The following is a 27,523-nucleotide window of genomic DNA, read 5'->3' as shown; positions in this document are numbered from 1 at the left end:
CGTACCCACATACAGCCAGCCCGGAGCAATCAGGTCAAGGCACAAGGTGGTTTCCTGCAGCTAATTAATTCCTTACTGTGACCACATGGTCTGTGTGTCCACCCTGATCACAGCCATTCTAAAGCAGGAAGCTTGTTCAAGGCCAATGGGGTTCTGCTGACTCAGAATCTTTTTAGGGACTTGTCCACACTGTCCTTGGAAGCACACAAGCCCCCCTTCTCCTCAGTTTCATTTCTTCCCTGAGGGAAAGGATAACTGTTGAAGTTAGCATTCAATTATTTACTTGATGGTACTTATAGCGCTTTCTATTTAAGGTCTTCTAGTGTCCTTGAAGCGTACATGTATATCTATATTTCACTCTTTGCCTGCAAGTACCATCTTAGAAAAGAAAACAAAATAATTGAGATTCTAGTTTCTGTTCTAATTCTAATTCCTTTTCCTCCTGAGCAATATCAGGGCAGGAGTGTCCTAGGAGCGTCCAGAGATGCCCTGTGGTTAACCAAATGTCTGCGGTTGGTGGGGCGGCTCTGTAATTAGTTCACTGGGCCTGAGCTGACCGGTCGTTCCCTCCACACGGGAGAGCTTAGGAGAGGCAGTTGCACTGGCTGGTTTTTGTATCCACAGCTAAATGAAGAGTCACCTCCTCTAAAAGGAACACTCCTGCTCTTTAGAAACCTGGCTTATATTATTTAATGGAATTCTGGCAGAAGAAAATGGTTTTCAGTACCCTGGAGGTCCTTTATGGATGAGAAATTTATTTTAAATGCTTAGCATTTTGAAATTGTCCTGTGGCATAGAAATCTCCCGCATAGATTACACAGCCATTTGAGGTCATATTCTCTCATATTGTCATTTGTTTCTTAGCCGATTATTTCTTTTAACATTCAATCCTGATCAAGTGCTAAGGCAAATGTTGTTTGGTTTAATTTTTGAAGATGATGAAGCCCACGAGGGTAACTGAAAAAAACTGATAAAAACATTTCGTGAAGCACTTCACATGATTTCAGTGTGTAAACAACCATCATATATATGCATGCACATACAGAGAGAGAGGTGTATGATGAGAATTACCAACTCAGAGATACATGGTAATCACTTGGTTTGTACTTTGTGCTTATTGCAAAATAAATGACACCTGAAGAAAACCAGACCCTCCCACTGAGTGAGTACACTGCACAGGCCTACGGAGCAGTCCGTCACTCAGTGCCTTCGGAGCTCAGCACTGGCTCAAGCTGCTCTCGTGTTGTTGCATTGTTGGCAAGAATCCTGACTTTTCTTCCTTAGGTTTTACTCTTTTCATTTATTTATTCTTCTCTATTTTCATGAGTTTTCCAACCCCGTGAGTTTTCTCTGCAGGACGTACAGTATATACTCTATGTCTATGTTAGGAGAGAAACCCACCTGGCCACTAGACCATCTCTAGGACACTGCCCTCCAGCTCTGCCCTGACATTCAGTTCGTACATTTGATGCTGCACCTGTCATTTTGATGAACAGACGTCATTATGTGTGCACGTATGTATATATATGCACATGTGCATGTACACACACGTTTCTTATGATTTTTTTCAATAATAATTACATCATTTGGATTAACAGATCCTTCACTAAATTTGATAGAGCTTCTTGAAGGCAAGAAAGTCGAATTCATCTTCTCATCCCTATACTTCGCTTGGTGCCTGCAATTAATAGGGAGTCAAAAATCTTTCTCAAATGAGTGATTGTTTAGGTCTCCATTGTCTTCCAATGGCAAGGAGATTGGAGCAATTTTTCGGAAGGATGGCCAGCAGGATGGCAGCCTACACTTTACTTTTGTATGTTTTTCTTGGAGAAAGATGCTGCATTACCAGGAAGCAGCCTTTTTTCAGCCATTTTCTAAACTGTTCTTTACTTGAGTCCTCTTTATAGCAAGTGTGGAGAAACAGTATCAGCTGAGGGCCACATATGCAAAATCTTAGCATGTGAACATGGTAGATAAAGAACAGCTAGCCTAAAACTCCAGTTAATGACAAGTAAAATTTCCAATCAAAGGAGGAAAATAAAGAGAAGTGAAACCAATAGTTGCTAGAGTCTTGAGTCAGGAAGCAAATTTGTCAATAATTTAAAAGGGGGAAGCATTTAAAATGCTGATGATAGCCAACATTTAAAGATCACTTACTGTATATGCCATGCATAGCGTACTTTGTGGAATTATCTGTTTTGTTTGCATAATTCTAGGAAGTAGGGATTATTATTTCCACATGACAGATAAGGAAGCTGGACCTTAACGAGGTCAAGTCCAGGGCCACACAACTGGTTGTTGTACACTGGATTCTAACACCGATGTGCTGCCTCTAGAATCCGCGCTTTTAATCACTGGGGGCAGCTTGGTAAAAATTATCATTGTTTATATTTAACATGAAAAAGACACAATCAGTCTTGGAAACTTTCCTTTTTCTGATTTTTCAATGGAGAAAAGGTCTAAACTTTCTTCTCTGACATAACAAAAAATGGTGTTCTATTTTCTTGAAGGAATTGTCTCATCTTATGCCCCTTTAGTAAATAAGTGTAAAAGTTATCTGTGTTCTTGCCTTGTAATAAATCGGATTGACTTTTAAAGCTTGCCTCACAGTGCAGATAAAATTAAGTTGATGGCAAAGCTACAACTTTGTATAATCCAGGAGTGTCCTTAACTCGCCTTAGGATTCTAACATAAAAAGCTATGAGTCTTATCTTTTAATATTTCAGATGGAGTTAGCTGTGGGTCCATTCTGCAGAAGAGTGTCTGATTTAGGAAAGTCCTATCGAATGCTGAGATCATTCAGGTGAGACATAATTCTGTTATTGCTGTTAATATATTCATATCCTATTAGCAGTTAAACCCTTTTCTCCTATTCATGCTGAAATATATGAAATTGCCAGTATTTAACCATTTTGTGACCTACAGCAATGGCAGTTTCATATGGTACATCTCAAAAGTTATTATTCAAACCAGAAACCTGTGTAGAATTACATGTAATGACTATTGAGTGAGTGGGTGTGCACGTGCGTGTGTGTTTGTGTTAGTTTGAGTTTACAATCCAGAAGATAGAGCAGGTGAATTTTATTATGCTCTTGCCAGTGGGATTTTTTATTCCATTCTTACAGAAATATATTGAACAGTAATACCAAGAAGTTCATAATTATATAGATATCTTTTTCTGAAATCTTTGTTCATTTATCATTTTCAATCCAATCTACTTCTAAATAGGTGATGGGTTTCATTCCATAACAAAACCATTGAATAGAGTATTTAAAAAACTGAGTTTAGTGATGAAATGTACTGAATGACTGTAAACATAGTAGATGATTTAGACTGAAGATGGCTAGTGTAGTTGAGCAGAGAATTTAGGATTGAGTTTCCTAAAAACCATTCAAAAAGAAAACTGAGTTAATTCATACCCATGACCTAAGAATGTACCAATTTAATGGGAAAATCCTTTCAGTGCTGAATGCTTACAAAGGCCTTTTACCAACTCAGATTTTAAGAAACACTGAGTAGCTTAATGACTAGTGTCTTCAATAGCAGATTTTAGAAGATACTCAGCTTCCCATATGTTTTCACATCATGGCACATACAGAAAAGGTATACGTTCCACAAGATGACCATCCCTAAGGGCTGAAGGGATCAACATAGTACTTACAACCATTTGGTGATCACAGCACACCGGACAGCAAGCCTTGATAGAAACTGTCCATAATATCCAGCAGCATATAGTGGTTTTTTAATGTATTTCTATGAAGATAAGGTAAGAGGGTCCAGACATGTGGCTTTGTAAAAGTGCTCAGTACTAAAAACTAGAGTAATCAATGAACACTATGTCCTTTAAATGATTGCTACGCTCGCTTATGTCATCCCAACTTTTGGTAGAAAATTCAGGTATAATGTTGCTTGAATATAAGAATCCAAGGTTGTTGATTGAAAAGGGAGTTCTGTGCTTTGTAGTTGACAAAGTTTTTTTTTGTTTGTTTTTTTAATGCCGAAATAAGAGCCTGAGCCTGAATTATTTTTCTCAAATGCCCATCTGTTCAGAGGTGGGTTTCAAAAAAAATTAATGTGGAATCACAAGTGGAGATTTCAAAAAACTAATTGTGGGACGCTACCAAACATGAAGAAGTTGAAAGATTAAGAGGTCCTGAGGTTACTGATGTACCAGTCTTCTGTCCGCGCCATAAAAATAACCTTAATAAAACTCCTGCAAAATCACTTACTTTGAATATGATCACACAGGTGTTACAGTTGGGCAATGAGAGGTTGCCCTGAATAACAGAATCAGTTAGCGTACTGGAGGATATTAACACTGTACTGAAAAGGGTTTGGGAGAAGCTGTGATTTGGGACTTGCTATATTAAGATTAGGCTGTTATTTTTGATAGTCCCAGCTCCCGTGTTTAGTAGTTTATTTCATGTGCATGTGTTAAAATGGTGCTCATCTTCCTGTTTGCTGATGCAAGATGGCTGTTATTAGAGTTGCATCACAATGTGGTGCTACAAGTTCTGAGGGTTTAGGTAAGACCAGTTCTGTTAAAGCAGTCATTTAAGGTGGGAATTTTCTGTTAGCCTCCCAATTCTCACCTGAGAAGAGCACTCTAAAGGAGCTTAGAAAGTTTGAATAGTGACACCTTCTAGTACCTATTTATGGAATAAACAATTAATGATTGGTCAACGTACGAGTATAATAAAAGAAAGTCCTTTTTATAAAAAATTCTTTTTTATATTTAGCTTCTCATGGAGCTATGGTTAATCTAGATGGGTTTCAAACTTCTGGCTATAACTCAGAGTAAGTTATTCTATATTACAACCTGGCATAGACTTACTTGAAAACATGTAGACACACTCAAACCCATATACACACACATGCACACCCACATGTGTGTCGTGAAGCAGTATTTACTCTTCATGTGATATTCTCTGACGTTTTGTTTTCGTTTGATTATTTTAACCCACTAAATTGGACTCATCATTGCAGTTTCTCACCCTTCTCACAGGGCCCTTAACTCAAATTTCAGCTGCTCTCGTGACAGGGGCAGAGTCTGTTCCTTTCTACAATGATAAAGATGTACGCCCTCTTCTCCTGGGACGCTGGTACACCTGAGTGTCCTCCTGCAGATGACTCTCAGCTCCCAGGGCCTCAGCACACATGTAATAATTGTGTCTCACCTATGGAGCATTTTCCATAACTCTCCATTCTCTACTGGTAGATACAACAGATTTATAGCCACCAATATATTCCTACAGTCATACTAAATCAACCAAAGTCTGTTGAGTAGATCCTAGCGTCTCCTCAGTTATTTGATAAGATTTGGACAACCATTTGATATGGATTTTAGGACTAACCAGATCAGGAAATAAAATGAAAGTATAGTATATTCTGGAGTCAAATCTAGCCCTGATCTGCAGATTGTTTTAGGTCCCATCTTTTGAGATGAGAGATGTCAGTATGTGCCCGTGGTTCTGCCTGTTACTGTTGGCAAAGCCCCCGGCCCTGCCAGCTTCTCCACAGTTGTCATTTGAAGAGCATTTCCTTAGGAAAGCTTACCTGTTCAGAGGAACCTACAGAATCCCTTCCTGGAGAGGAGTAAATCAGTACAAGAGCAACCTTGATTCCAGTAACCCAATTCTAGACCCTCGATTTACTTACCTGCAAAAACTTGCAGAGCTCTGCCGCTAATCCAAAATTAGTCCTTAGCAGTTGCAATGGAAGGGCCCACTCTCGTTAGTCTTCCATCTGTGCTGTGGGTTGTGACAAGGCATCATCCAGTGGCCGTGTGCAGAACTGTCTTGGCTCTCATCATGGTCTCCTCCCCAGAGGTTCTGAATCACAGCTGAGTGGCAGTCAGTAGGAGACTGGCTGTTATATATGCTGCATTCGCAGGATCAAATGCATGCATCAGATAGCAATTTGTACTGTTCCTTCATAACTCATACTATGGAAAACACTTCCTCATGTATCAGGAAATGAAAAAACAGGCTACTTAAACAGTATAGATAATACGACCCTTACTATTTTTTTTTGTTTTTTTTTGTTTTTTAAGATTTTATTGGGGAAGGGGAAGAGGACTTTATTGGGGAACAGTGTGTACTTCCAGGGCTTTTTTTTTTTTTCCCCAAGTCAAGTTGTTGTCTTTTCAATCTTAGTTGTGGAGGGTGCCGTTCAGCTTCAAGTTGTCCTTTCAGTCTTAGTTGTGGAGGGCGCAGCTCAGCTCAAGGTGCTGTGTTCAATCTTAGTTGCAGGGGGCGGAGCCCACCATCCCTCGCAGGACTCGAGGAGTTGAACCGGCAACCTTGTGTTTGAGAGCCCACTGGCCCATGTGGGAATCGAACTGGCAGCCTTCGTAGTTAGGAGCATGGAGCTCTAACCGCCTGAGCCACCGGGCTGGCCCCTTACTATTTTTTAAATAACAATATGTGTGTATATGGAGAGGAAAAGCCAAGGAGGATAAACATCAAAGTGTTACCTTTGGATAGTAGGATTGTCACTGGTGATTTTTCCTTTACAGGTTTCCTGTGTTTTTCAGTTTTTCTGCCTCGGTTGTTTTATATTATTTGTATTTATAATATTTGTAGTCAGAAAAGTCAGTAAATGTTTTATAAAATCCCTCTTGTAGTGTTCTTCCCATTTAAAAATAACGAAAGCTAAATGTATATACAGAGGGTGCCAAAAAAATGTATACACATTTGAAGAAAGGAAAAAACTGTACTCAAATTAAGCTGATGGTAGCTACTTTGAGCACCTCTTGTAATTGCAGAAGTCAAACATAACTTGTATTCGGTATATATTGAGTATTACAATTTTAATAGATTTCCTTTCTTAAAATGTGTATACATTTTTTTGGCACCTGTGTGTGTGTGTGCATGTGTGTGTACACACTAAAAGAGTATGCATTGAGTGGGGGGGCAAGAACAGTGGACAGCCACACCCCCCACACCCAGCAGGTGGGTCTGGGTCTGAATCAGTGGCAGTGGCTGCAGGAGAGGGCAGCGGGACTGTGACAGTGCCAGCCAGAGAGCCTGCAGTGCAGACCCCAGGTGCAGCACCGTGCCTCACATGGCCTCAGCAAGCACCCTTTCCTCCAGCACACAGCCAGCTGCCACAGGGCGCTTTCTTCTTGACAGTAATATTAGTGGACTATTTAATTAAGCCAGCAAGCTTCTTGCATACATTTACATTTTACTGTCTCCCTTAGAGTGTGTCAGGCAGCAGGAATCTTTTCTTACCCTGGGCAGGATGCAGCCTGGGAAAGCTGCTGACATTAGGGATTTGCCCCTAGGTGATTTCTGTTTCTACTCGAGACAGCCGCCCTCCACCTGACCAGCGCCAGAAAGGCCTGACCTTTACATCTCAGTGTAGATATTTGTGAGGCCAAAGACAGAAGAGCTCAGGGACACAGACCCTGACTTCAGGCAGGCACCACCACCTTTGCTCTGGAGGGGACAGCTTTGTCCCTGGATATTATCCATGGCCTGCTCTGCTGGTAGCTTTGTTCAGTTTAATGAAAGAGCTGTGAAAGCTGCTGTTAGGATGAATCTCTTAGCTAGGCGGGGAGTGGGGGGGTAGAGGAGAAAACCATCAATAACTCCAGAGTATAGTGCTCAAGTAAACTGTTTTTTTTTAATATTTTTAAAATTTTTAAATTACAGTTGACATACAATATTATATTAGTTTCAGGTGTACAACATAGTAATTAGACATTTATATAACTTATGAAGTGATCACCCTGACAAATGTAGTACCCATGTGACTCCATACATACCGTGTTCTCCTGAAAATAAGACCTAGCTGGACAGACAGCTCTAATGCGTCTTTTGGAGCAAAAATTAATATAAGACCCCGTCTTATTTTACTATAATATAAGACTGGGTCTTACAATATATAATATAATATAGTATAATATAATATAATACCTGGTCTTATATTGATTTCTGCTCCAAAAGATGCATTAGAGCTAATTGTCCGGTTAGGTCTTATTTTGGGGGAAACATGGTAGTAATTACGATATTACTCACTATATTCCTTCTGCTGTACCCTACTTCGCCATGACTACTATGTAACTACCAATTTGTACTTCTTAATCCCTTCCCTTTTTTAACCCACCCCTAACCTTCTCCCATCTGGCAACTATCAAAATGTTCTCTGTATCTATGAGTTTGTTTCTGTTTTGTTCTTTAGATTCCACATGTAAATGAAATCGTATGAAATTTGTCTTTCTCTGTCTGACTTACTCCACTTAGCACAATACCCTCTAGGTCCATCCATGTTGTTTCAGATGGAAAGATTTCATTGTGTTTTTTTTTTTGGTCTTTTTTTTGCTGAGTAATATTCCATTGTGTGTATATATGTGTGTGTGTGTGTGTGTGCATATATATATATGCACACACACATATATACATATATATGTATATATACACACACGCGCATATATACACACACGCGCACACACAAACACACACACACACACAAACACACACACAAGCACATATACCACCTCTTGTTTATCCATTCATCCATTGATGGACACCCAGGCTGCTTCCATATTTTGTCCATTGCAAACAATGCTGCAATGAACATATGGATGCACATGTCCCTTCAAAGTAGTGTTTTGGGTTTCCTCAGATAAATAACCACAAGTGGGATTGCTGGGTCCTTCTTTGTCTCTTGTTATAACCTTTGTTTTAAAGTCTATATTGTCTGGTATAAGTATTGCTCCTCCAGCTTTTTATTTTCCTTCCCATTTTCATGAAATATATTTTCCATCCCTTTACTTTCAGTCTGTGTGTGTCTTTCAATCTGAAGTGAGTCTCTTGTAGGCAGCAAGGGTTTTGTTTTCTTATCCATTCAGGCACCTTATCTTTTGACGGGAGCATTTGATCCGTTTACATTTAAAGTAATTGTTGATAGATATGTAGTTACTGACATTTTATTATTCATGTCTTTGATCTTCTTTTCTTCTTTGTTTTTTAGAGATTTTTTTTCTAAGAGTTTATTAGAGTTTATATGAGCCAAACAGAGGTACTCCGGGAAGCAAGATCTCAACAGACTGAGAAAAATGCTTCCTCTTTTTCTTCTTCTTAAAGAAGTTCCTCTAACATTTTTTGTAGTTCTGGTTTGGTGGTGATGAACTCCTTTGGCTTTTTCTTCTCTGGGAAGCTCTTTATCTGACCTTTGATTCTAAACGATAGCTTTGCTGGGTAGAGTAATCTCTTTTTTTTTTTTTTTATACAGTTATTTTTGTTTTTTTTGTTTTTTTGTTTTGTTTTTATTGGGGACTTTTTATTGGGGAACAGTGTGTACTTCCAGGCCTTTTTTCCAAGTCAAGTTGTTGTCCTTTCAGTCTTAGTTGTGGAGGGTGCAGTTCAGCTCCAGATCCAGTTGCCATTTCTAGTTGCAGGGGGCACAGCCCACCATCCCTTGCGGGAGTTGAACCGGCAACCTTGTGGTTGAGAGAACGCACTCCAACCAACTGAGCCATCCGGGAGCTCAGCGGCAGCTTAGGTCAAGGTGCCGTGTTCAATCTTAGTTGCAGGGGGCGCTGCCCACCATCCCTTGCGGGACTCGAGGGATTGAACTGGCAACCTTGTCATTGAGAGAGAGCCCACTGGCCCATGTGGGAATCGAACCGGCAGCCTTCGGAGTTAGGAGCATGGAGCTCTAACTGCCTGAGCCACCGGGCCGGCCCGGGTAGAGTAATCTTGGTTGTAGGTCCTTGCTTTTCATTACTTTGAATATTTAGTGCCAATTCCTTTTGGCCTGCAAAGTTTCTGTTGAGAAATCAGCTGACAATCTTATGGGAGCTCCCTTGTAGGTAACTAACTGCTTTTCTCTTGCTGCTTTTAGGATTCTCTCTCTGTCTTTAATCTTCAGCATTTTAATTATGATGTGTTTTGGTGTGGCCTGTTTGGGTTCATCTTGTTTGGGACTCTCTGCACTTCCTGAGCTTGTATACCTATTTCCTTTACCAAGTTAGGGAATTTTTTAGTCATATTTCTCCAAATAGTTTTTCAATTCCTTGCTCTCTTCCTCATCCTTCTGGTCACACTGTGATGAGAATGTTGATACTCTTGATGCTGTCCCAGAGGTCCCCTAAACTACCCTGATTCTTTTTTTTTTTTTTTTGACTCTTTTTCTTTTTGCTGTTCATACTAGATGTTTTCTGCTGTCCTGTCTTACAAAACACTGATTCGAGCCTTTGTTTCATGTGATGTACTTTTGATTCCCTGTAATGTATTCTTCATTTCATTTATTATATTCTTTATTTCTGATGGGTTCTTTTTTATGTTTTCTATCTCCATTTTTATGTTTCCTATCTCTTTGTTGAAGTTCTCCCTGAGATCACTAAGCATCCTTATAACCAGAGTTTTGAACTCTACATCTGGTAGATAGCTTGTCTCCATTGTGTTTAAATCTTTTTCTTGAGTTTTGTTCTGGTTTTTTTTTTGGTTTTTTTGGGGGACATGTTTCTTTCTCTACCCATTTTGGCTACCTGCCTGGGTTTGTTTCTATATGTTAGGTATGGCTGCTGTGCCTCCTGGTCTTAGTAGAGTCGCCTTATGTGTAGTATGTGTCCTGTGGGACCCAATGGTACAGTTTCCCTGGTCACCTGAGCCAGGTGCTCCATGTATGTCCTTGGTGTGGGTTTTGTGTGTTTTCCTCTTGTAGTTGAGCCTTGGTTGATGTTTGCACGTCATTGAGAGGGATTGACCCTCAGGCTGATTGGTTGTGAGGACTGACCATGATTACAGCGGAGGAGCTGTTGTGCAGGGGCTGATCCTACAGAACAGGATTCACTTTAGCAGGACACTAGTGCCTGCTCAGTCTGCCCTTTGGGTGTTTTGCCCTAGGAGGTGAGCCTGTCATGGTCTGGCTCAACTTGGTCTGAAGCAGGCCACTGGGTGTGCCAGCCCCAGGGCCTCCTGGGAGAGGCCCTCCACTCTAGGCCAAGTTCAGCCACAGCCTGTGCCCTGCCTGGGGCCACCTGGCTGAGCCACAAAGCAATCTACAGATGGAAGCTACCTGTGCTAGGCTTGGAGGTACCTGGGAGAGGCCAAGTCCTGAACCGAAGCCAGCTGCCTCTAGTGCCAGGCTTGGGGCTGCTCACAAGAGGTATGAGACACTGAAGCTAGATGCTGCATGTTTGGGGTGTGTGTGATTTTAAGAAAGTACACAGCATGAACCAAGACAGGCTGTTTGTATGGAAAAGCCACTGGAAGCAGTTTGGGTGTGCCCACAAGTTAGGTGGGGTGAGGTCTTGGGGAATCACCAGGGCAGGGTGATCAGTGTTAGCCAGGTTGATGGAGACTCAGATATGGCACCCAACTGTGCCTATAGGCTGGGTGGTGGGAGGGCTCAACAAAGGAACAATGGCTTCTGCCAGCACTTCTGTCTGGTAGGAAAGTTGCCCCTCCAGCCCCTTCTCGAAAGCCAGACAATTCAGTTCCTCCCTGCATGTCCCTGGCACCCCTTGAGCCACTACCCCAGCACTGGACTTCAGAGTGAGCAAGTCTGTCAATGAGAAAGTCTGCTCATGGGCCCTTCTAGAGAAACACGTGGGACTCCAGCAGCCCTCTGTCCCACTCAGCCACAATATCCACTGGTCCTCATAGCCAGAAGTTGTGGGGACCTCTCCTCTAGGTACTGGAACCCTGGGCTGTGGATCCTGTTGCAAGGCTGGGCCCCTTGCCCTCCAGAGAGAGCTCTATCGCCAAGACGTCCCTCCTGCTATCCAGCTGCTACACATGGTGTAGGACCAGCCTGCTCCATGTCTCCGCCCCTCCCACCAGTCTCGAGGTGGCCTCCTCTGTATGTCCTCAACTGCAGGACCTCTGCTCAGCTAGATCCCAGGCAACCCCAACAAGGGTTCTGTGCAGTTAGCTGCAACCTTCATGTGGTCGTGAGAGAAGGCAAGCAGAGCTCTACCTACTCCGCCATCTTGACCAGAAATCATGTCAACTATTTAATTGTAGGTGTGGTGAGGGTTTTCCATGTCTACAATTTGTATTAGTGATTTTCTGCTGCTTGAAATCCCAACCCTCCGTGCCTGCGTGTATGTAGGACTAAAAGGCAGCCATCCCTGCAAACTGCCATTTTTAGCACTTTTAGCACTAAGTGCTAAAAGTATGTTGTCCTCACTTTCCGCTTGTGAATCAATCCCCTGAAATAACTATTTCCCCAGGGTTTCTGGATTCTTAATTCCAAGTTCGAGATTCCAGCATTGTAGCCAGAAGGCAGCCCCCTCTTGGGTCAGTACTTTGACAGTGCTAGGGGCACCCAGTGAACATGGGGGGGGGGGGTATTTAGTGTATCACAGTGTTTATTCTATCACTCATCACTTAAGCACGTACTTTGATAACTAAGCCTGTGCTAAATGCAGTTGATACTGGGAGAATGGAGGTTGCCCGGGCTGCACATCTGAAAACTGAGAATTGCAAAGCTGCATTTCAAACGCAGGGCAGCCGGATCCCAAAGCCCAGGCTTGAAACCATCACACCCATGTCTTAGTGCAGAAATTCCTGGTGTTTGCACTCTTGTCCTAGTACAGCATTTGAATGCTTCTATGAATCATCCAGGAAAAGTGTCAGAAAATTTAAAGAGAATATAAACTTACCCCTTTGGTGGGCACCTTCTGCTATCAAACCCCCGCCCTCGCCACCACTCCCCCCATCACCTTCACCATGTACAGGCTTCCAGGAGATGCATTAGCAACGTTGAGCCAAATGTACCCTTTCATTCTAGAGAATGTCTGCCTGAAATCCCTGCCTCCTTTTCAACCTGGTCTCCTAACATTGATAATCTAGACTCTAAGAAAGGAACCTGGAAGTCCTCTGACCTCTCTACTTGGAGCCCTGACCCAGTCCCCGTTACAAGCCTTCTGCTTCACTCTCTTCTGGGATCCACATGGCCCCCTGCCACGATATCTGGGCCTCCCTAAAGTAGTTTCCGCAAGGCCCTGACTTCCTATGGGCCTCTGACACTCATCTCTCCCCTTCCTTCTCTCAGAAGGCGCTCGTGTCCTGCACAGGGAGGATTTTTTTCTTCCATCTCCTCTCGTTTCTGTGCTGGTTCCATATCTCAGTGCATAGTCTTCTCAGGCCCCTCACCAGGAGGTTTGCAGTGAGCGGTGCAGGAGGCATGGGCCACCACTGGATGTGGGCCCAGGAGCAGCAGGACTTCAGGCTTCCGTCACTTTGTAATTGGCCCTAACAGAAGACTGACAGCTACATAGCGTGAGTCACTTAATGTGGAGATCTCCTACTAGAAATGCAATTTTTTCTAATGGGACCTAATACTTGATTAATTAAGACTACCTGCTGGCTGTGAAGTTGAACTTTGAAAGTGCTGCTATATTTATTTTTCTCTAAGAATGATGTTATGGCACTTGGAGTATCTGCGTTTTATAACACGTTAGTTAATTTCTTTTTGTTCCTTATATCACCTCAAATGGTACTTTGTTTTTTTAAATTGCCAGTATTTCAGATTGCACTTGGGTTCAGGGAGAAAGGAAGGTTCTCATGCTGTGTTCTGTCAGACTCTTAAAAAAGCACCAGAAATAAAATGTCTGCGTTTGATGTTTACAAGTAATTATGTCAGTGACGCATAATATGGAATCAGATTCAGTTTTGCTTTCTGTGACTGTTTTGGCAGTCTCGTTAGTGGCTAGAGTGGAAGATTTAGTCTTGGCAGAAAAATAACTGCTGTGACTCAGAGCTCCAAAGGGACAGGTGATTGACCAAAAGACCCCAATTTAAAAAGAGCTGGGTTTTACCAGGCTGGCTTATGCAGGCATCTCGGCTGGCGACCTCGGTGGGCACGGGCCTGTGAGACATGACATGTTACACAGTGGTTCTGTCTCTGTCTCTCTCCCTCCTTCCTGTCCTTCCCTTTCTGCCATTGTATTTTTTGCAGTTTTAATCAGGATATATTGAAGGAAAATAAAGAAAAAACACAAATATTCAAACCATAAAAGCAATTTAATTGCCCTAGGTAAGCTTCAAATTTGACTTTAAGCTTCCTGAAGCTAGAGACAAAAGAGAATCAGCAGGGTGATTCTCATTTTCGGAAGAAAGGAAGGCTATCTATTCCTACGAGAAAGTTCAGTGTTTCTTAGCACTTAATCCTGAGCCCTGTCCGTGGGGTTTCATATGGGGAGCACCAGGGAAGTGGGGACGGGCATTCTTAGGCACGTTGCTGTAACAGAGGCAGGAAGGAGTCCACAGGGCTGTTCTGCAGTCAGTCCTGGGTCTCATGTCGTGAACTACAGTTCTGGATAGATCCCGCCAGATCATGTGGGGACAGGGACGGCAGGGCGGCAAGTGGAGGCATAGGTTCCCCTGTCTCCCCACAGTCCTCAGAGCGGCCTTTCAGGTGTGCCGGAGTGTGGGGGGGGAGGGGGCGTGGGGGGGTCGTCCCCCCTACCTCTTGGCCCTTTATCCCTTATCCGTGGTGCAGAAAGCAGACTGCTGGGCCACAGGCTTGTTTTAGGGTCCCAGGGAGCTGGCTGGGAATGCCAGCTGCCCCACCCCCAGGACCACAGGCTGTGAGAGGTTTCAGCTTCCCCTGCCTGTCTGTGGGAAGTGGAGCTGGGGTGCAGCTTCGTCCGCGTTCCACCCGCCAGCTTCCGGAGACCTCAGGAACTTACGGTCCTGCCCTTCGAGGAAATTATTACAGGAGAGGCTCTGATGATACGACTCAAGTATGTAGGTGATGGGGGTCCAGTTTGACCCAAAGAGAGAATTTGGGGTACCTAAAGAGACGATAATTGCATGGGTGTCCTGGAAACATTATTTTTAGGTAGGGTTTTCTATGTGAGTGGTTGGCGGTTTGAAATGGTCCTCACTCCAAGGATTTTTGTTTCTCGCTGAGAATTCATCTGTTTTGAAAACAGGGCAAGCAGTTGCTGTTGTCAAGATGCTAGAAGAGGCTGTGGGCGAAATGAAGAGCCAGCTGCCTGGTTGGGTCCCTGCTCTCTGCTCTCCTGGCTTGTACCTAATTTCTCCACCCCTCCGTTGAGCTGTCCGCAAAGTGAGGGCATGGGAGCCCCCACTTCATAGGGTTGTTTAGAGGAATAAATGAGTTCCCATGTAGAAAGCTTCTCAAACAGTGCCTGACACGTTAAGCGCTGTAGGTGGTAGCAGGTGCTGTGACCGCCACGCTGTTGGTAAAGCTGGAAACTCCCACCCAGATGAAGGCAGTGCCAACTGCCACAGAGCAGGACTCCCAGGGATGCCGACACAAAACCAAAATCCCTCAGATCTGATTGGGTGCTTGACTCGTTGCCTGAAGCTCTGTAGCTTAAAACACTGTGAGATGATTTGGGCCTCAAAATTTTTCAAGGCAAGTGTGCTACGCCCCCAGCACGGCCATGGAAGACGCGAATCACACTCCCATCCAGTGTCGGGTGTGGAGCTTTATGGGTTTCTTGTGATGGGCAACACAAACGAGCTGAAATGTTTCTGCAATAAGTAAGTAAAATAAATTGCTGATAAGTGTTATTTGATGAAACAGTTAAAATTAGAATCCTTACCAGAGATAGATTTTACTTAGAGAATGGCTAATATAAGGACATTCTTTCATTAACACTCTGGACCTAACAAGAACACTGCTGACGTGACCTCAGTGTGAGGAAGACGCTGGTCTGGTTTTGCCGGCTCTCAGCGTAGCTGGAGTCCTTGCCACGGGGGAGGAGAGCCCAGGACTCAGCTGTTTCGTGCTTCCCGTCATTGCTGCTGTCAGCTCGTGTTGCTGCCGTCCTACCTCTGGACATGCAGCCTCCACAGCTTGGTCTCTAATCTGCTCTTGTCCCTCAGAGCCCAGAGCCAATAAGGAAGGGGCAATAAGAGTTTCCCATTTGCGTTGCCAGCCTGGTGACAAGGTGCTGATGACCGGTAGTGGTGTGGATCTGGTCGCACGCTTCTGGGGAAGGGGGGCTGGTGATCCCCGACTTGCAGTCATTAGAAGAGAGCTGGCATAAACCTGATAGACTGTTCAGCAGAGAAATAATTTTGTGTATACATGGACATAATTGCCCTTTGAAAAGTTGTGTAGAAATGTTTAAATTTACCCACCTTAGATTATAGCCCAAAGAAGGATTTTATTGAAAATGAAAGCTGAAGGTTTTGACCAAGAGAAGAATCTGTTAGTGATAACTAGTTGGAGGCTTTACTGTGTTCTCTCAATTTAGCCTATGAATCACATGAGCTCTAAGAGGGGGTTTGGCTGAATCACCTGGGAGCAAAGTGAGACACATAGGCCAGCGAGCTGGGCCCCTGCCAGCGTGCGTGGAATGCGTGTGTCCCGCTGCATGTGGGGAGAATGGCTAAGAGTTAGCCAGTGCGGGAAGAATGCCCTTATTCATCTGCTGCCATGGCTGTTGCACTGCCATCCGCTGTGTGGTTCTTCCAACAGCACTTCCTCCAGTATTGACAAGCACGGATAACTTCTGCTTTTTCTTTCTTTAGACCACTGCTCTTCCAGACCAGTGAACACCTGGCCAGTAGTCCCGCACTGGGGGACATTATTCCATTCAGCATCGCTATTCAGTTCTTGTTCACGAGAGCACCGGCTGAGCTGAAATCCCCCTTCCAGGTAATAACGTGAAGCCACAACCCTCTTAGGAGTCTGACCACAGAGCCCCACTCCCTGAATGTGTTCCCCGCCTTCTCTTTCTTACTCAGTCGTGGATTTCTGTCTTAGCAGTGAATCCTTTAGGAGGGAAAACTCCCACTGCCCTGCCCCTGCTTTCTCAGCACTGTAAGAATTACCTGGTGAATCCAGAATTAGCCCTTTAAATAATAATGACACAAATAATTTACGTTTATAAAGCTTTTTTGATGGAGGCCCCATTTCCTTTGCTGACCCACCTTTCACTGGCAAGTCCAGAGGCTCCTTGGGAGTTAGGAAGGCTCCCCAAGGGCTGTGCCACCTTCCCTCAGGCACGTGCTGGGGGGCTTTCTCCTTGGCATCCTTAAGAGCAGGTTTTGAACCATCACTTGCTGCCGTTCACTGAAGAATGCATATGCACTCTCTCTTTCCTGCAGAGGGCTGAATGGTCCCACGCTCGCTTCTCCCAGTGGCTGGATGACCATCCATCTGAAAAAGACAGGCTTCTCCTCATCAGGTAAAGCCATATTTCAGGGCACCGGTTTGTTCTGGAAACTCAGGAAGAGTAGGGATCGCAGGGGAAGAGGGTGGATGTGTACGCACGTCGGCACCTCTGGGGCCGGCCACCTCTGCACAGGTATAGGCGGGCTGGGGCCCAGACAATGGGAACTGCGGGCACAGCGGTTTGCTGCCCGCGTCCTTCACCCGCATCTCTAACCACGTCCCTGTTGCGCGGCCCCTGCCTCCTGCAGCCCAAAGAGCCGTGCACTTCCGGTGCTGGAAACCTGCTTGGCTGTGAGCAGACCCCTTGCCTTAGCTCCACATTTCTGCTTCACTTCCATGTGCTGCAGTTACTGAGCTGGTGGAGCACAGATGTGAGTAAACTTAAAATTCTCTAGTGTGCTACAGTTATTAGCAGAAAGCAAGGGCAGTCCTGTAGCCACTTACTAGGTAGCACGCGACCTCCACACACACCTCCTGCACCCCCGCCATGCCGAGGTTGGGGGCGTTAACTGTCGCATGTCATTTATGAAGCATCTCTGTCCCGTGAGCATTCTCTGAAACTGCTCTCCAAAATCTCCAGAGGCCTTGCCACCAAACCCAGCTCCTGTCCTTACCTTACGCCCTGCAGCTCCCGCTGCAGCTGACCACCACTTCCTTCTTGAAACCCCTCATCGACTGACTGATTAAACCCATTTCCATTGAGGCCGCCTGTGTACTCAGCCCTGAGGACACAGGCTACCTCGGCGCTTCCAGACATCACGGTCATGTTTCTGTCCTAACCTTCTGGGCGTTTTCCCCTCAGTCTCATTTGCCTTGTTGTCTGCTGTCCACTCCTTAAATGCCATCATTTCCCAGTTTGTTTCTGGTTCGTCTCCTTCCTGTTCTATCTGTATTTTGGTCCCCAGGTAAGCTCATCTATGATTCTAGTGATCTCTTCTATCCCAGTGGCTCCCCGGGCTGTGCCTCACCTTGATTGCCCAGGTTCCCAGCCAGCAAACTTGCTATCATATGTCGTCAAAATCCCACAGAAATCTCAATCACAAAATGTCAAAAAGAAATCATCGTTCCTCTCAAACCTGCTCATTCTTCTAGACTGCCTGTCTCGCTGAGGTGTCACCTTCACCTTCAGCCAAGCTGGACAACCTGTGAGTCGTCGTTCAGCTCCTCTGCCACCCACCCTCATCCTCCAAAGCAGTCAGTCGTGCCTCTCACGTGGCTCTGGCAGCCATTCCAAGCTCCCCCCGGGGGAGCGGAGCACAGACAAGTCTTTCTCAGCCTGAGTAGGGTTGATGGGTGGTGCGGTTCCCAATCACATCCGCACACGAGAATCACCTTCAGGCTTTGAAAAATCCTGGTGTTGAGGCCACAGAATCTCCGCGGGTGGGACCTCGCATCAGGCAGTTCCCCAGCGCGGCCGAGGCTGAGACCCATGGCCTAGTTGTCGGGTGAGACCCCAGCAGGAAGGACTGGAGGAGAGGTCACTGAGGGATATCAGCCCATCAGCTCCGGGGAGGGCATGGAGCCCCCTCGGGTGTGGTGCCCAGAGCCCAGGTGACCACAGGCCCCTGGGGCACGTGGGTGAAGGAAGAGATTAGCGCAGCCCCTGCTCTTCATCCTGCTTATCTGTTAACTCCTGTCAGCTCTGAGCATCTGACCAGGAAATGGGAAAGTCGCCAGGGAGCCTGCCAGCAGTTCAGGGACTGGTGACCACTGCCCGCAGAAGGCGGCGTGGGGAGGGGGGGCTTGGGGCCCACTCAGGGGTTTGGGGTGTCTTTGTGGAGGTTTTGTTCCGATCTCAGACCCACTCAGCTGCAGCCCACTTGATAATAGAAGAGGATTTAGGATTCAGTTAATTGAACAGGTTTCATCTTTGTCTTACATTGGAGTGAGTTCATCTACGACAGTTGTCCTGCTGTGGACACATCAGAAATCCGTTTTCTTTTGCTGCTCTTTGAAAATGTCTCCTGGGTGATTTCATCAGCAATGCTGTTGCTGAGCCTATATTTAGTAACTGAAAATCGTGCTAAGAAATAGTGTTGTGCTTTTTAAATAAGGCCTATCCATCATTCCACATATCAGAGCCTTCATCCTCTGAGCAGGAAATCGAGCCCCCCCCCCCCCCCAGGAGATTCCAGCCACCTCAGTCCTGGTGCAGCCCAGGTCGTGGGCAGCGGGGAGGGGATTCGTCCTAGAGAATGTTCTCTCTCATCTTTCTGCATAATTAACCTTGTCCCCACATACTGAGGATGGCAGGGGGAGGGGGGGATTTCTTTCCCCTTAGATAAGCCCAGGGTAAGTATTGCTCTTTAAATGTCAGTACATTTGTTTTAGCTTTTGGGAAAACCTTGTTATATACTCATCTGTTCCTCCCAGCACAATATTAGGTTGTTATTAAGTAGGGCAAACCGAGGAGCGTGTGGCCACTGCTGCTGAATAACTGGCAAACGATGAACTCTTCTGCCCGCCTTTTTATTTCCTTTTGACACCAGATGTTTCTCTACAGCTTGAATGGATACTTGTCAAGTTAATTTTAAAATCAGAGTAATCACTGAGTCATGGAGCCAGTGGTGTAAGTTGGGGGTTGTACGTCCTCTGTGCCCAGCAGGCAGGTACCAGACGTGTGTGCCCTCAGGTGCGGAGGCTGCAGCCTGTGCGCAACTGTAAATGTTGAATGTGCTTTCAGTAAAGAGGAAGACTGAGTTTTAGATGCAAAGATTTCTCAAGCTCCGCAGAACTGGCAGGATTGGCCTCAAACCCATTGACTCTTGATATTTGCAACAGAGCAACTCTTGTTATTGTGTGCGTTCCTCTTTGCTTTTCCTTAGTCTTAGTAGAACACCTTTATGGTGTCAAAAGTGCATATGTTCTTTGCTTATTTGTATTTCTTATACCATCGTGAGGCAATTCTCAGTGCCAGATGCGTCCTTGGACCCCCTGCCCTCCTGTTCTCTCAGGGCCCCAGCGGGAAGCCATTCCTCACATCCTATCTGTCTGTGAAGCCGCAGGTCCCATGAATGGAGGATGATGTTCAGTCTCTGGGTTTACCTGCCTAGCGAAGGCATGTGCTACACTTTGATGCCCTGTGTGCATACTGGTATTTAATGATGGGCAAAACCCAATTTTGTTCCATAAAAGCCTCTGCTTGGCTAGTTTATATCATGTTGAGCAGTGTTGCCATGTTACCGCAACCCATTCCTCCACTAATTGTTTGCACAATTCCCGTACTAATTTTTTTCAATAAGGGTAACTTTAATAATGTTTATTTTGGTTGCAAACTAGAGTTGGGACTAATTCTTACATAATTCTTGGCCTGGCTTCCAAGAAAGCTGATGTTTTGCTCAAGTAAATGAAGTAATTTAGTAATTGCTTGAAAATCTTGCTCTGATTTGATGTGGGAGGGCAGCTCTAATCTGTTTTTCTTCCAGTAGTTCTGATAGTGTTTTTGATGAATACCAAAAAAACTAACCACTCATTTCTGAATTTTCTTCTACATATTGTATAGTTCATATAATGTCTTACCTTTGTGAATGCAAATGAAATTGCTAAGTTGATTTTTGTCCATTAGATAAAATGGATCTAATCTGTTCACCACAGAACAAGCAGAGTTGCTGAGAACTCCGGTGCACTAATTTCTTAAACTGATAGACATAGACCATTGTCTCAAAGACAGCTGGGGCCCTTGGGGATTTTTCTGGTGTGTAGGAATCTGCAGGACTGGGGTGATAGCCTAGGATGCCATTGCAACTTGAAAAGTGTTACTAAAAGAAGCAAGTTTTTCCTTTTTTTCATAAAGAAATAGCTTCATTAAGGCTCAGCTGTGACATGAACTAAGGCAGCTCACAAAACATTCCCTAAGAGGATTACATTCCATTTCGCATGCCTTTGTGTCTTTGAGGACCCCGATACTCATGTTTCTCCTTTACTTTCTTCTGTATTTTGTCCTCACTTTTTCATTACAGTTCTATCTTCCTGTATTTCTAATTCATTTTTAAAATCATTCATCATGCGTTTGTGAAGCATTTGGTCCTGGGTCTACGTGAATGAACTAAACAGCCCTAACCTTCAAAGTTGTAACCTCATAGGAGGGAAACTTGCCAACGAACAGACTGCCAGCGTCCACTGTTATGTGGTGAAGTGTAAGCGTCTTGCTCAGTTACATGGAGAATGCACAGCCGCCTGAAAGTATGAGGAGGGGTCTTCTGCGTGCTTCATAGTACACATCTGTACCTGGAACAGCTGGCGTTTCAGAGTGCAGGCTTTTCATTCTCTTAACTATACCATGTAGGTGAAGGTGAGCAAACAGGCCCAAATGTGGCCCAAAGCACACCTCGTGGCCCAAAGCACACCTCCGGCTAGTGGGGCGGAGCCTCATACCGCAGCTGTGCTCCTCAAACAAGAGCTGCCAGCCCCACATGTTCCCCATTTAAAGTAGTCGTGCCCTGAGCAGAGCATGAGGCCAGCCTGTAGGGATCCCAGATGTGGGGGTCCTGCTGCGTCAGGGCTGCTGGTGCAAATCGGAGCCCTTCCCACAAATGCGTGTGATTCAGGTGGCTTCAATTCTTTTGTTTGTGCTGCCTGGGGTTTGGAAAGGCTTTATCAGAAAGAGGATATCTGAGCCGGGTCCTAAGGGTACTCCAAGGATAAGGGAGGTACTGAGAAGGGCCTAAGAGGATGTGTCTTGTAACGGTGCGATTTTCAGTGTGGCCAAAGAGCAACAGGCCTTTGCAGCCTGGCCGTGTTAGGCAGACGTCTTTGTTCAGTTGTTCACACATGCGCCTCCCCCACCAGGGGGCACTGGCATTGGCTGGGAGTAACACAGGGTGAAGCTGCTCTGTGCAGTGATTTAACACAAGCGATGGAAACTAATGATTTGAGGACGCTTTTGGGCCACAGCAAACTGTCTAGAACACAGCAGTAAGTGGCACAGACAGGGTGGGGGTGAGGACGAAGCTGGTGATAGGTGGGCTTGTGTTGAGACGTTGTCCTGATGGGCATAGGGCACGGCCGGGGATGCCCCGCAGGCCAGTGGCTCTTGCGATCGCTCGTGTGGCAGGTCCACTAGCGCCGGGCTGAGGTGGCACCAGGGTAACTGCCAGCCCCTGGGCTGCAGCTGTAATCAGGACCCCAAGTGGCAGGACTCAGACAAGCAGAGGGGAGGCGGGCTGGCGTGGAGACGCCGAAGGAGGTGACGGACTTGTAACTGGTGAGATGAAGCATTTATTTAGATAGAGGCCTTTGGGAGCTGTTGGTGTCTTGGTGAAATAGGGAAGGTGGACACAAAAACACTGCCCTATGGGTGGTTTTGTCCCCTACGTTTTTCTTTTTCCTTTGGTTTTTTTTTTTTTTTTGATAGATTTTATTTTTAGAGCAAGTTTAGCTCACAGAAATTTGAGGTCCAGAGATTTCCTATGCACCCCATCCCCACGCGTGCACAGCCCCCACCAGTGGCCCATTGTAGCAGTCGGTGAACCCACACTGACATCACTGTCACCCAAAGCCCAGAGTTTACATGACGTTCATTCTTGCTGCCACATATTCATTCTGTGGCTTTGGACTGCCCTAGGTTTCTGACAGGTGAGTTTGAGGGATACCTGGAAGAAATCAGATAAAAATGTGCAGAACACAGGTCGAAACAGAAATCAGGAGGGGGTTCGGGGCTGGAAGAGATGGGGGATTCAGTTATTTCATAGCTGAGACTGTGAAAAGGGATAGTGGAGTCGGAGGGGCAGCACAGAGCGAGCGAGGAGCTGGGCAGACTCCAGCCAGTGTGTTCCTTAGTTAAATGACAGGAATGAACGAACCTGAGCAAGGCTTAGTATTTTCAGTGTTTGGGAGCAAAACCACCAGTTAAGAATTACATGTGAGATGGGACTTGAGATTGTTGTGTGCTGAGTAACTGTGTTAGCTTATATCTTTAGAGAAATGCTCTGATTTCAGAGTTGTGCAACTTTTAAAACAATATGATTAAGACAAAAATTTGTTACACCTGGGAATTAGACCAATAATGAACAATAATCTTCTAACCATTGTTTTTAGCTCCACTTAAACAGATCATCCGGTTCAGACATTGAAAACTTTTTCTACGAAGGGCCGGATACTACCATGTTTCCCCAAAAATAAGACCTAGCCAGACAATCAGCTCTAATGCGTCTTTTGGAGCAAAAATTAATATAAGACCCCATCTTATTTTACTTAAGACCGGGTATAATACAATATATTAATTTTATATTAATATATTTATAGTCATATTAATTATATATATACATTTACATATTAATATATTTATAGTCATATTAATTTTTGCCCCAAAAGACACACTAGAGCTGATTGTCTGGCTAGGTCTTATTTTCGGTGAAACATGGTAAATATTCTAGGCTTGGCCAGCCTTATAGCCTCTGCCTGGACTTTTCAGTTCTGCCACTGCAATGTGAAACCTCCACAACACCACAGAATCATGCGTATGGATGGACGTGGCCTGGGGGCAGTTTGCAAATAACACCGATCTAATTCATGAGGACATCAATCATAACTGGCTGGTATCACATTCCCGTGACTAAATTCAGACTGTCTCCTTATAACATCATTTGCTAAAAATTCAGGCCCAGGAACAGTTTCTTCTATGGGTTCACGTTCTGTCAAATGACAAGGGTATAGTGCATGTACTGGTGTCACGCTGTGCACCAAGGACCCCTCCTTCCACTGCACGAGCTCTGCATAGCACACGCCGCACGTGGCTTGTCAGACGTCTCCTCAAGAGGGAAATGGAAGAAGGAAACTGAGAACCAGCTCAGAGGCCAGAGCCTCTGATTGTTATGAGAGTACAGAGCAGACCCAAAGATGTTTACTTTCACACCTTCACCATAGTAACACTACCAGTATATTTGAAGGCTGTTGGTCACTTAGCTTACGGAACTGGGCAGAGCAGTTCCAGCAATGGGCCACACACACACACACACACACACACACACAAAGTTAAGACAATTTAAGTTTGTGAGCTCATCCTAGAAAAAGTGCTACATACCTCATTGCCGAATATCACCATTACAGTCACCTTTGAAGTACTCCCCTTGGGAGGCTATGCACCAATAACAGCGCCTAGTCCACCTTTCAAAGCAAATTTGGAACTCTCTTTCTGGAATGGCCATCAGAGCTGTCGTCATATTACCCTTGATGTCCTGAATGTCATCAAAATGTCTTCCTTTCAATATTTCCTTTATCTTTGGGTAAAGAAAGAAGTCATTGGGGGCCAGATCAGGTGAGTAGGGAGGGTGTTCCAATAGTTACTTGTTTACTGGCTAAAAACTCCCTCACAGACAGTGGCTTGTGAGCTGGTGCATTGCCGTGATGCAAGAGCCGTGAATTGTTCAGGTCTCACTTTTTCACGCAGCCTTTTCACACTTCCAAATAGTAAACTTGGTTACCTGTCCAGTTGGTACAAATTCATAATGAATAATCCCTCTGATATCAAAAAAGGTTAGCAACATTGTTGCAACGAGTTCACGAACTTGTCTGACTTCATATACCTATATGTGCGTGCATATACAGAGGGTGCCAAAAAATGTGTACATATTTGAAGGAAAAAATTAATACTGTAATACTCAATATATACCAATAAGATGAATACAAGTCACATTTGACTTATGCAATTACAAGAAGTACTCAAAGTGGTTACCACCAGTGTAATTTTAAGTTTTTTCCTTAAATTTTTTGGCACCCTGTTTATATATATGTGGGTTACATATATATGTATATACCAGGGTGCCAAAAAAGTGTATACATGACTTGCATTCTTTGTTATGGTATTACAATTTTAATAATTCTTTCCTTTCTTAAAATGTGTATTTGGCACCGTCTGTATATATACACTATATATATAAATATACTATATAAACTATATAGCATGTTTTATAAGCTGTTTTATTTATGTAATTTTTGACATTACTTTCGTTTTGGTTTTCAGGGGAGCCCTGGAAGCTTATATCCAGTCAGTAAGAAGTAGAGAAGGCAAAGAATTTGCACCAGTTTATCCCGTGATGGTTCAGCTGCTTCAGAAAGCTACGTCTGCTCTTCAGCAATAACATGAAATATTTTTTCATCTCCGTTTTGCACTAAGCCATTCAGGGTTGGCAGTTAAACTAAATACATACTCTAAAAGACAGCTATTCACTATTTTAAGAATGTAATTGACTTTTCTGTATTGCTTAGTGATCTTTTTCTGTTTACCTCTTTAGCCCTTTTACTTTAAGTAGCATAAAATGTCAAAAATCATTACCACCTTCAAACTTCAGGGTCCTGATTTTTCCAGGACATCCCACTCTTTTCCTTTCAGGCTTCTCTGAGGCTAAAACTTCTTTCTCATCACCTGAGTCCCCCTGTAGATAACACATAGTAAGTACCCTGCATCCGCCAACCAGCCTTCCTCCTCAGTACATGAGTATGTAGCCCAGTGGTTCCCACATCTGGTTTCACATTAGAATTACTGGTGGAAGCTTTAGAAAAACCCTGATATTGATTTGTACCCCACATTGACACATCTGGGGATAGGAGCCAGGCATTAGGATTTTTAAAAAACATCCCCAAGTGTTTGCAATATGTAACCAAGTTTGGGAACCACTGGCATAGCCCAAGGCAAAGATGTAGGGCTAAATGTTTAAATGTCATACTGTAGCTGTAATAAAGATAGAGCAAAAGAAGTGTCTTTATACCTTGTGTGTCATTTTATTTAAAAGACTTTGGGGCTGCCAAATTAAAAAAAAACCATCTTTGCTCTACAAAGATTTTTATAAATAGTAGACAATCTGTTTTTTCTATTGCCCTTGTTCTGTTAACATCTTTAATGCTTTAAAATCCCATGAGCAACTTAATTATTTTCCATCCCCTAAACCTGTTATTCTGACATCTCATGCATAAAGTTCAGTCAAGATCAATCAGCAGAAGTCAAAGATAAACAATTTTTTTCATTTTATTTGAAATAATATACAAGAATATAGTGTGCAAAATTTAGGGGCAACATCATGAAGAAGTGTGATGAACTGAAATCAATTTTACAGCTGTGATTCCTAACCAGAAATACCATGTGGTTAAGTAACATGAAAAGCCATGATTGTAGCTCAGAGCAAAAGCAGCTGTATTGCCAATGTATTTGCTCTAATTTTTGACAGTTGGAGGAAAAGTAAAGTGCGAGTGTTGCACTGCAGTAAGTGCAAAGTCTGCCCCCACCATAAAGATACGATGACAAAATAAGATACTTAGGATATGTGGCTGAGGAGATACAGAACAGAGTTTAAAAATACAACGTTGTCAACTGTTAACAGCACCCTGATGGCGACTGCGTCCCAGGGCCATGAACTGGTGGCCTGGGCCACGTCTCCACTGGACGGTGGGTGGTGCTGCCACCTGGTGCATGAAGCCAGTGTGCTCGGGTAACTGCAGCAGGTGGCTCTCCTGCTGGACGCTGACACCAGCCACCCGCCAAGGTCCCAGAGCCCTTGGCACTGGCCAGAAGGAGCGCCTGTGTTTGGCACAGATGCTGAGCCACGTGATGGTTGCTCAAGGAAAGGCCAACCCCAGCTTCTGTTTCATTCCATCATGTGTACAATACAGATTAATAAGCAGTAAGGAGCCGATGTATGAACAGCAGTTACATATTTTTAAATTCCCCTTTTGTACAATTTAAAATAAAACATGTATACACTTCTCCGCTTTCTACTGTACTTTAGCACCACAGGATATCAATTTTCAAGCCTATATTACCTGATAGACATATATGAAGTTTGGAAGAAAAATAAGGCAATTTGGTTTACAATGTTGATAGTTTTAGCTTACTTAATGCTCTAATGGAGAAAGCACATCCTCACTCTTATTATTAAATCATTTCGAGACTCAAGGCTATCAGTATCTTATGGTCACACGAATTCAGGACAAATGGTGAGACCTTGATCTTCTTAGGTCTTTCCACCCCCAGTCAGTGTCTATGCAAATGCAGACTTCACATCAGCATCCTGGTTCAATGCTGTTGTGAGCCCTGAGGAGATAAAAAGAAAAAACAACTCAGTGAATGTTTACAAATCAACAGATAGTAATTCTACAAATGGAAGCTAAGATGGATATTTATAAACTTAAAAATCACTTCCTCAAAGTGGGGATTTAAAAAAATTTGCTAATATTTGATGACTTAAGCATCTAGAAAATTTATAAAAATGATAAGAGAGATCAAGTAGGATTCAAAGGGGATCCAGGCAAAGTCCTACATGGAATCCTAAGGTAATAAAGAACGTCTAAAAAACCCAGTTCAGCCATCCTCTTAGATTGCAATCTGACCACTATTCCTTTAAAATAAATTCTTGAAAAATGTAAATAGATGTGAACTGCACGTTACTATAAAGAAAGAGGCACAAAGACACAATCA

The 27,523-nt window shown here is 44.1% G+C and overlaps 2 protein-coding genes and 1 long non-coding RNA gene across 4 annotated transcripts in view; 1 reads left to right on the top strand and 2 right to left on the bottom strand.

The window, feature by feature from the left end:
- Nucleotides 1-6,094, bottom strand: part of LOC141573184 (uncharacterized) — a 44,014-nt gene extending 37,920 nt beyond the window's left edge. The window contains exon 1 of the long non-coding RNA XR_012498853.2: nt 5,659-6,094. This is a non-coding gene — a long non-coding RNA (uncharacterized LOC141573184). The remainder of the gene's footprint in view (nt 1-5,658) is intronic.
- Nucleotides 1-25,819, top strand: part of COG5 (component of oligomeric golgi complex 5) — a 310,835-nt gene extending 285,016 nt beyond the window's left edge. Inside the window, exons 19-22 of the mRNA XM_019745323.3 lie at nt 2,727-2,803; nt 16,470-16,596; nt 17,049-17,128; nt 25,076-25,819. Coding sequence (XP_019600882.2) covers nt 2,727-2,803; nt 16,470-16,596; nt 17,049-17,128; nt 25,076-25,193 — 402 coding nt within the window. The 3' untranslated portion in view covers nt 25,194-25,819. The remainder of the gene's footprint in view (nt 1-2,726; nt 2,804-16,469; nt 16,597-17,048; nt 17,129-25,075) is intronic.
- A 240-nt stretch (nt 25,820-26,059) lies between these two features.
- HBP1 (HMG-box transcription factor 1) overlaps nt 26,060-27,523 on the bottom strand; it is a 30,201-nt gene continuing 28,737 nt past the window's right edge. For both annotated transcript variants that reach the window (XM_019745324.3, XM_019745326.3), the window contains exon 11: nt 26,060-27,139. In XM_019745324.3, coding sequence (XP_019600883.1) covers nt 27,122-27,139 — 18 coding nt within the window. In that variant the 3' untranslated portion in view covers nt 26,060-27,121. The remainder of the gene's footprint in view (nt 27,140-27,523) is intronic.

Source organism: Rhinolophus sinicus, chromosome 4 (genome assembly GCF_057876585.1).
Source record: "Rhinolophus sinicus isolate RSI-liver-muscle chromosome 4, RSI-T2T, whole genome shotgun sequence".
NCBI lineage: Eukaryota > Metazoa > Chordata > Mammalia > Chiroptera > Rhinolophidae > Rhinolophus > Rhinolophus sinicus.
Note: the sequence above shows the minus strand (reverse complement) of the source record. Positions and strands in the feature narration are given on the sequence as shown.